This window comes from Arachis ipaensis, chromosome B03, assembly GCF_000816755.2.
Source record: "Arachis ipaensis cultivar K30076 chromosome B03, Araip1.1, whole genome shotgun sequence".
In the NCBI taxonomy this organism is placed as follows: Eukaryota; Viridiplantae; Streptophyta; class Magnoliopsida; order Fabales; family Fabaceae; genus Arachis; species Arachis ipaensis.
In genome coordinates this window covers 22,557,268-22,571,055 of record NC_029787.2, presented here as the reverse complement: position 1 = coordinate 22,571,055, position 13,788 = coordinate 22,557,268, and the positions used below count along the sequence as shown (strand labels likewise).

Sequence of the window (13,788 nt, the reverse complement as noted above, 5' to 3'; positions counted from 1 at the left end):
ATTTACCGTGTAAATTAAAACATAATAAATTAGTTGGTGTTAATATAACCAAAAATAAAAATATTCATTTAATATTTTTTAAAAATGAAAAATGCAAACACACACATCAAAATGTTAGACAATCTCCTGTCGCGAACTCATCCGAATCCCTATTTTATGATCCATCTGTTATAAAAAGTAACTCCACATCAATTTTTACGTTATAAATAGATATTCAAATTATTAAATAAAAATATAATTATTTAATATACTTATTTATAAATTGTTAGTCACACGTGTTTAATTTTGATTGGCTTCTCTTTTTTTTTGGGCAAGGTCCAGGCTTATAGACAGGCCCAAACCAAAACAAACCAGATTCCCAAACCAGATCCTCAAACCTATACCCGACCCGGCGTTGGAAGAGGTCACCTTCCCCACTCTGCAGCTGAAGCTTCTAATCGGTACCAAACTCATTACCTACCACTGTAATATCATGCGTGACAATATCAATGGCCACAGGCACTGCATGTTACCCAGAGATCTGACATTGCAGCAAGCTTCCATTGACAAATTCTTCCGGAAGTTATGAAAAAGTTAAGGTCTTCACTCTTGCAGAATCGTCAACAGACCAGATCTGAGCACTACTCCAGTCACCTAACCCTCAGTCACTAGTCAAACAATGTAGAAACCAAATCAGAAGGATTCTGAGCAGATGCAGTAGGACCGATTTGCAAGATCAGGCTATCTCACTCTATCCGATCCAAGAGTCAGCTGAAACATAACCCCAAGGAGCATAAGCCAATCATCTTGTTCGATGAAAATGAATGCATGCATCTGGTTGTTCATGACTACTCTCCCCTCTTAGCTGGTTCCCTGACTGTGGTTTCCACATCCAGCCTCCCTGGCACATTCCTTAGCAGCCGCATCAACATCTCCTCAAAACACCTACTGGTCACTCAGTACTGAGATTCTGCATAGCTTAGAGCAGATGGATTCTAAGCAGAACCGTGCACTCCAAAATGCAGAACTCTGGCTTTCTCACCCTCCGGACTAGCAGAAGGCATGCTAAGCTGGTGAGGCAAAGAACAGGACACAAACCTACCAAAAAGAGTACAAAAAGAGTACAACACCAAAAAGAGTACAACAAGGGGGAGAGAAACAACAGACATGGCATTCCACCCCCTCCCGACAAACAAGGTAGCAAAATGCATATCCATAATGCCTCCAAACTTTCAATCTGCAATCTAATTAATTCCCTGCCTGATTTGATTTATACGCAGCCAAAAAACCAAAAAAGTGATCATACTCATGATCTGTTTGCCAGTTGCAGAGACATATAGTGCTCTTGTGTCAAAATGTTGTTGATGATTTGCGGCTTGCACCTGAGCCAATTCTGTTGAAGAGAACCGTCAGCAGTAAGCCTGGCTACTTCATGTGCTAAGTCATTCCCTTCTCTAGGCACTGAGGCAATTCTGTTGAAGAGAACCGTCAGCAGTAAGCCTGGCTACTTCATGTGCTAAGCCATTCCCTTCTCTAGGCACCCAGGTAAACCCACAATTTGTGATACTTCGCACTAATTCCAAAATGTCATAAAAAATAACTTGAATTTCTGCAATTGAGGCTTTTGATTTTAAAGCTTGTATGAGTATCAAACTGTCAGATTCAAAAATAATTCTATCCAGTTGAAAGTTTTTAGCCATTATTAATGCTTCCCTAACCGCAAATGCTTCGGCAGCTAGAGGTGAGGAAGCTGCAATTTTAGAATTTGAAGCTGTGACGAGGCTTCCACCATGGTCTCTGAATACTGCCGCTGTTGCTCCTCCAGAGTACACTTCGCGAAATGCTGCATCGACATTGCACTTAATCCATCGTGGCGGAGGCGGTCTCCAGGTAACCCTTTTATCTGACCTTCTATCATGAATAGAACTTATAGGTGGTTCTTCTGCAACATCTGCAAAATCAATTTCCATTTGTTTAGCATTTTTAATTACTAGTAAAGGACTAGGTTTAGACTTGTGATGCACTGCCTGATTTCTTGCTTTCCAAACCTCCCATACCAAAAAACCAACTCTGCTGCTACATAGCTCATAATCAGTTCCTGCGCCGATCTTCATACTTTTAAAGAGGTCCATTACCCATTTTCCAAAAGATGATACAGTATAGGCCGTAGGACAGCACTGGATTTGGGCTCCGAACCACGCAGCCCTTGTCCAAGGGCATAGTAGAAGCGCATGCTCAGTGGACTCTGGTTCCTGCAAACAAATAGGATAGATAGGAGTGTTAGAGATTTTCTTATTATAAAGATTTTGGAATACCGGAAAAATATTATGCGAGGCCCGCCATAGAAAGGTTCTGATCTTTTGAGGCACTTTTAATTTCCAAATGTCTCTCCATAAATCCTTAAAGTCATCACTCATTGATGGGCTATTGCTATTATCGAGATGCTGTTCTTTCCTGGCAGCATGGTAACCCATTTTGATAGTATACTTGCCATCTGGTTTAAAAGGCCAACTAAGCTTGTCTTCTCTGCCAATAACACTCACCGGAGTTCTAATGATCTTCCCAACAGTATCTCCATCAAAGTGTTTCCTTAACTCGCTTATATTCCACTCCTGTCCTTCACTAATCAGCTCCTTTACAAATGTGACATCATCATTCATAACAACAGGACTGTTCGTCATGTTCAATATCCAATTGTCATCTAAAATTCGCACTCTTTCTCCATTCCCAACCAACCATCTCCCATTTCTCAAAAGGAAATCCTTACCATGCACAATACTTTTCCAGATCCAAGATGCTCCCCTTCCCACCTTAGTTACTTTAAAATCCTCGTTTAGGAAATAGACAGCCTTAAGCACCTGAACCCATACTGCATTAGGGCATTCGAAAACTCTCCATGCTTGTTTTGCCAGGTGTGCTAAATTTTGACTATAAAAATCCTTAAAATCAATTCCTCCATTCCTTTTACTAGCACAAATTTTATCCCAACTTCTCCAATGGATACCCCTATCCTTACCAGTAGAGGCCCACCAAAATTTAGCCACTTTTTGACAAAGGCGATGACAAAAACCTTTAGGAAAGAGGACGACATTCATAGCATAGGCAGGTATCGCTTGAATAACCGATTTGATGAGAACCTCCCTCCCAGACTGAGAAAGAAGTTTTTCTTTCCAACCGCAAAGCTTATCAGACACTCGCTCCTCAATCCACCTCAGAGCTTTATTCTTAGATCTACCCCACTGAGCTGGAAGACCCAGGTACTTGCCTGGTTGATCCCAAGCCGGCAACCCTAAGATCTCTTCTATTTCTACTCTATTTCTGATCGGAACCTGATTGCCAAACGTAATTCCAGACTTGTCAAAATTTATTCGCTGCCCCGAGGCTTCTGTATATATATTTAAAATAGTAATGAGCTAATAAACTTCCTCCTCATTATCCTTCGAAAAGATAATGCAATCATTCGCAAAGAGGAGATGAGAAATGGCTGGAGCAGTGGGCGCAATTTTGACACCAGAGATTCTACCCTCATCTTTAGCCTTGTCCATAAGAATAGTAAAAACTTCAGCTGCTATGATAAACAGGTATGGCGAAAGGGGGTCTCCCTGCCTTAGTCCCCTCTGCGGCAGAAACCTCCTCGACAAAACACCATTGATCTTAATCTTATAAGAAACCTGCGAGACACACATCATAATCAACTTGACCCAGTGCGAATTAAACCCAAAAGCTTTCAGAGTTGCTTCTAGGAACGACCATTCAACCCTGTCATAGGCTTTATTCATATCAATCTTAATAGCTAAATTCCTGGAGGCAAACTGCCCTTTTTTATTTATCGCATGATACATTTCCTGCACTATTACCATGTTATCCTAAATGAGGCGTCCCCCCCAAACGCACTAGGGATAGGTGAAACAATCGCATCAATAACTCTTCTAAGCCTAACAACCAACACCTTAGAAATAATTTTATATATAAAGTTGCAACAGCTGATCGGTCGAAGCTGATTAAAAGATTCTGGATAATTGGTCTTAGGAACGAAAACTATAATAGTATCTCCGATGCTACTTGGTAGGATTCCTTCCCAAAAAAAGACCTTAACAACTTCACAAACCTCCTTCTGAAGAATTGCCCAATGCTTCTGGAAATAAAGGCCATTTAATCCATCTGGACCAGGTGCCTTAAGACTTCCAAGGCTGAAAGTAGCTTCTTTAATTTCCTGATCAGAAACCTCTTTCAATAGCTCTCGATTCATATCTTCAGTAACTCTAATAGGGATCTTGCTAATGCATTCAGACATAACAAGGTTGCCGGAAGCTTTAAACAGATTCTGAAAATGAAGAACAACCAACTTTAGTATCTGATCCTCACCACACACCCATTCTTCACTAATATCCTTTAACCTCACAATCCTATTCCTATCCCTTCGTTGGATGGTAGAAGCATGGAAAAAAGCAATATTCTTATCGCCAAACTTCAGCCATTTCACTCTAGATCTCTGGCCCCAATACTTTTCCTCCTGTTTCCATAACCTAATAATATCCATTTTCAAATTACTAATTTCCTGCTGCTGAGTGTCCGAATAATCTCTTTCCTCTGCTAGCTTAAGGCTATGCATTTACTTTTGTATTTCAATATCAACCCTCTTAAAGTTAGCCTTGCTCCATTTGACCAATTCTTGCTTACAACTATTCATCCTACGAGACAAATTGGTCCAATGATCAACCAAACTATTACAGACACTATTCCATCCTTTCCTGATGATATTACCACAGTCAGCATGATCAGCCCAAAAAGCCTCAAATTTAAAGCATTTGGTCCTTATTCCCCTGGATGTAACATTGAGAACTAAAGGCATATGGTCAGAGCTAATGGCTGGTAAAGCTGAAAGGGTAGCATGTTGGAAAGCTTCTCTCCATTCCCAATTAGCAAGTACTCTATTTATCCTTTCCTTAGTAACAAAACCATTCCTTGGGTTACTAAACCATGTGTATTTAGTACCTTGTAACTCTAAGTCCATGAGAGCATTCTTATCAACAAAGCACCTGAAAGTGTCAATCTGACTAGTCGACTTTGGATGCAACCCCACTTTCTCATGCTGTGCAATAACATCATTAAAGTCACCAATAAAAGTCCTCGGCACATGCAAATTATTATCTACACAAGTTAACTCATTCCGTAACTCCTTCCTTCTCTTAAAATCAGGATGGCCATAAACAAAAATTCCTTCCCAGACATTAACATTAACAGTGCTTATCTGGGCTTTAATAAAGTTATCACACCAAGCATAAACATCAATATTTATATTACTTTTCCAAAAAAGACAGAGCCCTCCGGACAACCCCCGGGACTCAACACAAAATATATTATCAAAACCTAAGTTTCTCCTAGTCCTAGCACAACTAAGATTACTAGCTTTAGTCTCCATAAAAAACAAAACGGATGGCCTAAGATATTTACATATACTTCTTAATTCAGACACTGTCGATGGGGCCGCCATACCACGACAGTTCCAGCTAACAACAATCATGGCTGCTGGTGGGGCGTGATAAGGCCCGCCTCCTCAGCCATGACTAATCCAGGAACATATTTGAACTTCTTACCTGAGTTTTCCATTCTTAGGTGTTCATCATCCTCGAACTTGTCAACAAAGACTGCGAGGCTGCTTGTATCCCTAGACCTTTTAGATTTCAAATTCAGCCTTAGATCAAACGCCAGATCCAACACACGTTGACCCTCATTTCTCTGCTCTGACCCAGCAGCAATCTCCTCCTCCTTAAGATGCTGCTCCTCAGCTAGTTCGACATAATACTCCTCTCCATTATCCATTCGCTGTATCATGGTTCTACCAGCAGCAGTAACAATTCTCTTCATTTTTGGTTTGTCCCTGTAGCTCCACATCTGTCTTGCATCATGCCTAACTATTCGTGCCTCCAACCCAGAATGCTTGTTAATATTCGCATTACCATGATGCTTAGCTTGGGCCTGTTTCTTACCAAAAAGCTTCTCCAATTCTTCCCCAATTGTTAGCTTTCTGGAGTTCCCGCAGACATCATCTTCTGCTTGTAGGCGCTGGACACAATCCTCCATCTGCTTGGGCTCATCCAAACGACCCTCATTCAGCCTTGTTCTATCACCAAAAGGTTGTTGCTCCTCATTCCCCCCAACCTCAAGATGCTCCTGACACCCCATAGAAGACATGACATTGGGCCTAAATGCACAACTACCTTCACCTATCTCTTGGAGCTTGTCATAACCTTTCCTGATGTCAGTTCTAGTGTTTGCAAACTTGTTCCCATTTCTCAGAGCTTCCCCTGCTTCACCATGCATCCTAAATCTGTGGCTTTCCTTTCCCAACGTCGTCTGATGAACAGAATTTGCATCAAGAGTTCGCAGAGGCTCTGTTTGTAATCCCCTGCCTGTACAACTCTCTTCAGTCAAATGCTCCTTCATATGCTCCATTTTGGCGCACTCCCCCTTACAGACTTGTTTAGCCTCAGTCCATTCCCTGTTCATCTCCTTCTCATCCTGCTCTTTCCCCTTGGCTGAGATGGCCCTGGCACGATTAACTCCCAAACCCAGCCCATACCTAGGTTGCATATGGTCCCAGCTAGCCACTGCCATTGGGCTACTACATTTCTTCTTGGTATGACCTAGGACTCCACAATTCAGACAATAACTATCCTGTATCCTCTCATACTTGAAATCCACCCAAAGAGTTTGATGATTCTGTGTTGCTAGCCAAAAACCCGTTGGCAAAGGCCTGGTGATGTTCATAGTTACCCTCACCCTCAAAAACGTTCTCTGTAGTGTATCATTTAATCTGGGATTTTCTGTTTCCATCACAGTTCCTAATTTCTTACCAATAATCTCTGCTGTTTTCCTTGTTATATAGTTGAGTGGAAGTCCATGTATTTGTACCCATAATTCCATATACATGTGATCCACATCATAGAGTGACTCACGTCCGTTCCATATCTGCAGATTAAGAAGATGTCCACGGATGCTCCAGGGCCCTCCGTTCCTTATTTGGATCCCTTTCCGCACATCCTTAAAGCTGATAAGTAATTTGTTTCTACCAACATCAGAAATGGCAACTCTTTCCGGATGGCCGCAGATACCCAGAAGAGCTGCTCTACAGGTATTGAAACTAACTTCTCTGTCTGATAGAATCTTTCCTACCAAGTTAAGATTTTCTGCAGCAAAACTGTCATCCTCAACAGGGTTAATGGAAACAACTTTGCCTTCGATAGATTGCTCCTCTTGGCAGGCCATATGTACTATTGTGCAAAAGAAGAAGAAGCTAAAAAGAAAAATATGCACAAAGAGGTGAGAAGTATGCGCAAAGAGGTGAATAACAAACAGGTAAGCATGAAGCTGTTAATCCAAGAAAACACTCCATATGAGAGAGGCGTTCTCCATGAGAGAGAGAAGGCGGTTCTTTTTGAAAAAGCTTAGTTTTTCCAAGCAGGATTTCATTTGTCTAAAAAAATGTGAAAGAACTCGACTTCGTTTTCTTCTAACGTTAGGTCTCTACTTTTTGTCAAAAAAATAATGAACCAGCCTTTCATTTTATCATTATTGGACATGCTCTTATGATTTGACAGAGGCGAATTTAGAGGGGGATTGGTAGGGTCATAGTCCCTTCTCAAAAAATTTTAAAACTTTTATATATTATATGATGATGTATTTAATTTTAAAATTGAGTTGTTAGTCTAGTAGTTAATTAAAATATTTTTTTTTACGTACTCCGTACTCAGAGAGAATGAGAGAAGGAGAGAGTGGGAACAAGTGTTTGAGGGTGAAACACAGTGAGGATGGCGGTCATGCTGTCGGAAGAGATAAGGGGGAGAGTGTGGGTGGGGTGCATCCGGTGCCAAGGAGGGTTTTTCACGAGAGGATTTTTCAAATCCTACAAAGATCTCCTTTAGAGATAAAGTCATTGGTCCAGAGAAATCGAAGGCATTTGCACTTGCAGGATCTCTATCTGGGGATAGTATAGCCACGGTGGTGGGCAAGCAGGGCGATTCCCAACCTCCATGTGTAAACTTCACTGAAGAAGTCAAGCTTTGTTTGGCAGAGCCTTATCGAGAAGCTTTAGTGATCAAGGTTCTTGATAAAAATTATAGTTACACAGCTCTTTCACACAAGCTTCGGATGGTTTGGCGCATCAAAGGTGGCTTTGATATGCTTGATGTGGGGTTTGGGTACTTCATGGTAAAATTCGATGCATGTGAAGATCGTGAGAAGGTCATGCTTGGTGGCCCGTGGTTGATTGATGGGCACTATGTTGCTGTAAAACCGTGGGATATAGATTTTTGGCCATGTGAGCAATCCTTCGGGTCTATGCTTGTATGGGTTCGAATTTCGGGGCTCCCAATCTGGTGCTATCAGGAACAGGCCATGATGCGTATTGCTTCTGCAATAGGAGTTCCCATCAAAGTGGACTTAGCCACTAAGTTGGCTGAGAGAGGACGATATGCCCGAGTATGTGTTCAAATAAATTTAGGACTGCCAGTGATCAAGCATATCATTGTGGAAGGCGTAACTCATGTAGTGGAGTATAAAAGTTTAAATTTAATTTGTAACTCTTGTGCACGTTATGGTCACGATATGGCACAGTGCTTGGGTAGAGACTCTAGGGAAGGAAAGAATGTTGATTCCGATGCCACCAAGCCACGGGACGGTACAAAGGAGTATGAAAGTTTAAATTTAATTTGTAACTCTTGTGCACGTTATGGTCACGATATGGCACAGTGCTTAGGTAGAGACTCTAGGGAAGGAAAAAGTGATGATTCCGATGCCACAAAGCCACGGGACGGTACAAAGGCAGTGCCACATCCTGAGACCAAAATTTACAATTCAAATAAAGTAGAACCTAATGTGGTAGGTGGCGTTACTGGCGAGAATCCTGCATCGAATTTGCAAGAGGATTTGGAGGCTAATAATTTGGAAGGAAATAATGTTGAGGAGGCTTGCATGCATGATGAACCAGGCTGGGAGCAAGTTGTGAGAAATGGTAAAACCAAGCTGGGTCAGAAGCAATCTAACAAGGTCCAAAAAGGCATTCAATCCAGAACCGATTCGGGTAGAGTAATCAGGCCCACCATTCACTTCTCTCACACGAATGGATCTAGTTCCTATCGCGCTAGGGTCAGGTCACGAGTCAAGGTCGGACACAACGCTTCCCGTGTTGGTGAGACGTCGATCTCCTCAACCCGACACACCCCAGTACTTTGCGGGTCCTCTCTCCGGAAACGACCAAGGCCGGAGTCCCTACAGAGCTCGCCAGTTGAGAAGAATGGAGGCACGGTGGTGGAAGCATCATCATGTCTTCCTGCAACCGTGAAGGAGGATGTTACCGTGGCGGTTCCATTGGAGAAGGAAGGCGCATTGCCGGCTATTACTGCGTCGGTAGGCGGGATTAAGGAGATATTCCATGGAGATCCGGCAAACCTGAAGGTCACGGGAGTCACTTCCGCTGGGCAAGCCTCGGTTTGAGGTTGGTGAAGCAATTTGATTTCCTTGTTTTATATTTTTATATTTTATATTATGGATAGTTTAAATATAATAGCTTGGAATATTAGGGGTGCTTCTAATAAGTTAGCCCGGGTGAATTGTAAAGAGCTGGTTAGGAAATTTAAACCTGTAATTTTTATTGTGGTTGAAACTCACTGTCCTTTTCAATACTTGAAACTGTTCTGGGAAAGACTTGGTTATCACCCTATTAGTATAGTGGAGGCGTCAGGACATAAGGGGGTATCTGGTTCCTTTCTGCAATACAGGGTGTTCACTGCAAATGGGTTGATGCTTTCGATCAGTGTGTTACAGTTGAGGTTCAGGTAAATAATGTGATTTGGAGGTGCAGTGGTATCTATGGTAGTCCTCAATTTAATATCAGAGTTCTGCTATGGGATTATCTTGTTACTCAGTCTTCGTCTTTCTGCGGGCTATGGATTGTTCTTGGTGATTTTAATGAAGTACTATTCTCTCATGAATCTAAGAGTTGCCTCTTCTCGAGTCGTCATGCAGATCGGCTTGCTGCCTCTCTAGGGGATAGTAATCTGTTTGACTTGAAGACTATTGGAAGACATTTTTCTTGGTACAGAAGGGTTAAAAATGGTGTTGAGGTGGCGAAAAAACTTGACCGGGTTTGTATCAATAGTGGCTGGCTATCTCTCTTTCCAGAGGCTTACGCAGAAATTTTAAATAGGCTTCAGTCTGATCATTGTCCTATCCTAGTACGCTGTACAGGTCGTCCCCAACCGAAAAAGAATAGACCTTTTCGGTTTATTGCAGCTTGGGCAACTTATCCGGGGTACAGAGATATTGTGAACCAGTCATGGCAGGCTGGCTACAGAGAGATGCATGGCAAGCTTTCAGAAGTGCAGAAGAACTCTTTGGAGTTTAATTCTAAAGTGTTCGGCAACATTTTCGTTAGGAAATGCAAATTGGAGAGACAGATTAATTTCCTTCAGAAGCGACTTGAAGTAATGGAAGATTTGTCTATGCGGCAAAAAGAAAAACAGCTGATTGATAAATTTAATAACACGCTTGTGCAGGAGGAACTTCTATGGTTTCAAAAATCCAGAGAGCAGTGGGTAAAATTTGGAGATAGAAATACCAAGTTCTTTCATGTCCATACTCTTGTGCGGAGAAAGCATAATAAGATTCATGGTCTCTTTCTTTAAGATGGGGTGTGGGAACGGACCCGGATGTCCTTAGAAGGGAAGCTGAATCCTTCTATAAACGCCTATTATGCCAGTCGGAGGATGTAGACTTAGGTTGTCTTGGTGATGTGCCGCTGCCTTCCCTAAATGATGAAGCCTGTTGTAGCCTCACAGCGCCAGTTACTCTGGAAGAAGTTAAGTCGGCTGTTTTCAGTATGCATTCTTTTAAGGCACCGGGCCCTGATGGGTTTCAGGCTTTCTTCTTTAAAGAATACTGGAAGATTGTTGGTTTTGATGTTTGGACTATGGTTCGTCATGCGTTCTCTGGTTTGGATATGGATCCAAGGATGATGGAAACTCTTGTGGTTCTTATTCCGAAGGTAGAAAACCCCGTTTCCATGAAGGATTTCCGACCAATTAGTCTCTGTAATGTGGTTTACAAAGTTATAACGAAAGTCCTGGTCAATAGACTTCGTCCCCATCTCAAAGAGATTATTGGGCCCCTTCAAGGAGGGTTTATCCCGGGGAGAGGAACCCCAGACATCATCATTGTAGCACAAGAGGTTCTCCATTTCATGAAGAAGACAAACTCAAAGAAAGGTACCCTGGCCTTTAAGATTGATTTAGAGAAAGCGTACGATAGAGTGGATTGGGGATTTCTGAAACAAACCCTGGTGAGTTTTGGCTTTCCTCCTCCGACAGTTAATCTGATTATGCGTTGTGTCACTGCTTCCTCACTGTCTATCCTCTGGAATGGGGATAGATTAAATAGCTTTACTCCAAGCAGGGGTCTTAGGCAAGGAGATCCTATATCACCGTATCTGTTTGTGTTGTGTATGGAGAGATTGTCCTGTTCTATTAATCAGCAAGTTGATAAGGGCTTGTGGAAGCCGGTTGCGGTTTCTAGAGGGGGTCCAAGAATTTCTCATTTGATGTTTGCCGATGATTTGCTTCTTTTCTGTAAAGATGAAAAACAGCAAGTTCAAACTGTAATGGTAGCTTTGGAAAATTTCTGCAGAGCCTCTGGGATGAAGGTTAATATGGAAAAATCTAAAGCGCTATGCTCCAGGAATGTTTCAGCGACAAGAAAAGAGATTTTCACTAGAGTCTCCTCCATCAGATTCGTCCAGAACATGGGCAAGTATTTAGGGGTGAACCTTAATCACTCTCGGGTGACACGCACAACTTTCAACGATATTTTGGACAAGATTCGGGGAAGGCTAGCCAGCTGGAAAGGGAGATTGCTTAATAAGACAGGCAGACTCTGTTTGCTCAACTCGGTAGTGACTGCGATTCCTACTTATCGCATGCAAGTATCTATCTTCCCTAAAGGGCTAACTAATAAGATAGAATCCATGATGCGAAACTTTCTATGGAAGGGTCAAGCTGATGGTAGAGGCCTGAATCTAGTTAATTGGAAAGTGTTGGTCACTCCTAAAAAGTTTAGAGGTCTGGGAATTAGAGATCCTTTTTGTGTCAATATTGCTCTTCTTGGAAAACTAGTTTGGCAACTTTTTCACCATCCCGACAAGCTATGGGTTCAACTGTTGACGGAGAAATACCATTCTTCTAAGGATGATTGTTTTAGTCAGTCTCGAGGAAGGGGATCTTATGTTTGGAAGAGTATATGTCGAGCTTGGGATATCCTGAAGGAAGGTTTTAGTTGGTGTATTGGGGATCTAGAACAGAACTTTTGGTTTTCTAAATGGAGAAGAGAGGGGCGACTGTGTCAGGAGATGGATTATGTTCACATTTCTGATTCGGATCTCAGGATCTTGGACCTTTGGTCATCTGGACAGTGGAACCTTGAGAATATCTATTTTCCTCTGAATCAGTCTCTGCAGAGCAACATTAACTCTTACAACCCAGATGTTCAAGCTGGTTCAGAGGTCGGTTGGTGTTGGACTGGTGCGGCCTCAAAGTTTTATGATGCTCATAGTGGTTATTTATGGCTCAGTAAGAAGATGTTTAGTTGGGAGGATAGGGGTAATTGGCTTTGGCTTTGGCGTCAACATGTTCTGAAAAAGCACAAATTTTTGGCCTGGCTATGTCTTCGGGAGGCTCTTCCTACTGCTGCATTTCATTTTAGGAGGGACATTTCGCACATGGATAGCTGCCCACGATGTTTCTCAGGTCAGGAATCGGTTTTACGTTGTATTCGGGATTGTCCAAAAGCCCAACTTTTTTGGCAAGCTTTAGGGATCTCCGATCAACCAGTGGATTTGATGAGTTGGTTCTTACATAATAGCAAATAGTGCCCCTTTAGATTCTTTTCTGGTCTCTGGTGGATTTGGTGTTCGAGAAATAACGAGATCTTTCATCCTCACGAGCATTGGACCACAGACAAGGTGATTGGTATGGCTTTGTCCTTAGAAAAGGAGCTCCGAAATATTTTTGAGTTGCAACGACTATCTATCCCCTCAACCATTAGTGGCTCTTGGATTCCCCCCTCAGTGGGTACCTTTAAGATTGATTGTGATGCTAGCTATCCTGGCAGTGGTGCTCGAGTTAGTTTTGCTTGTGTTAGCAGAGATTGGAAGGGAAGGTGGCAACGAGACTATCTGGGAACAATTGAGAGTCGTAGCATTTTACAAGGAGAGTTGTTTGCTATTTGGAGAGGCTTTCTTTTAGCATGGGACTCGGGACAAAGAGACATTATATGTGAGACAGACTGTGTGGAGGCTTTTACTATTATCAATAATTTACAAGATTGCTCTGGGTTTATTGATCCTTTGGTGTTAAAAATTCGAGATATCATGTATTGGAAATGGCGTGCTGATCTTCAGTTGATCTTGAGAGATGCAAATACAGTAGCTGACATCATGGCAAAGACTGTAATGAGGACTATTTCTCCCCAAGTGAAGCTTCCATTGCCTTGGAAGGAGTTTGAGAGTAGTATTCAGCGGGACTGCCTTTCTTAAGCAGTTTCTTGTTTTTTTTTTCTTAGTTTTTGTTTATTTTCTTTTAAGTCTTTTAAGTCAGTATATTTTTGGAGATTCCTTTTTATATACTGTATAGTAGTACATAGGGTTACGTAAGAACGATGCACTTTGGCGTATTAAGACTTTGGTTTGATAAAATTTTTATTTTTTGAATATAGTTTGTGAAAGTTATTTTTTAAAAGATAATTTTTAAAAAAATGCGG

The 13,788-nt window shown here is 41.9% G+C and overlaps 1 protein-coding gene and 1 long non-coding RNA gene across 2 annotated transcripts; both read right to left on the bottom strand.

Moving 5' to 3' along the window:
- Positions 513–1,221, bottom strand: LOC110270030. Its single transcript, XR_002359013.1, has 3 exons — positions 1,140–1,221; positions 730–1,077; positions 513–647 (listed from the first exon to the last, which is right to left on the bottom strand). It is a non-coding gene; the product is annotated as an uncharacterized LOC110270030 (long non-coding RNA).
- LOC107632609 lies at positions 4,592–5,503 on the bottom strand. Its single transcript, XM_016336275.1, has one exon. It carries the CDS (start codon positions 5,501–5,503, stop codon positions 4,592–4,594), a length of 912 nt encoding a protein of 303 aa, XP_016191761.1.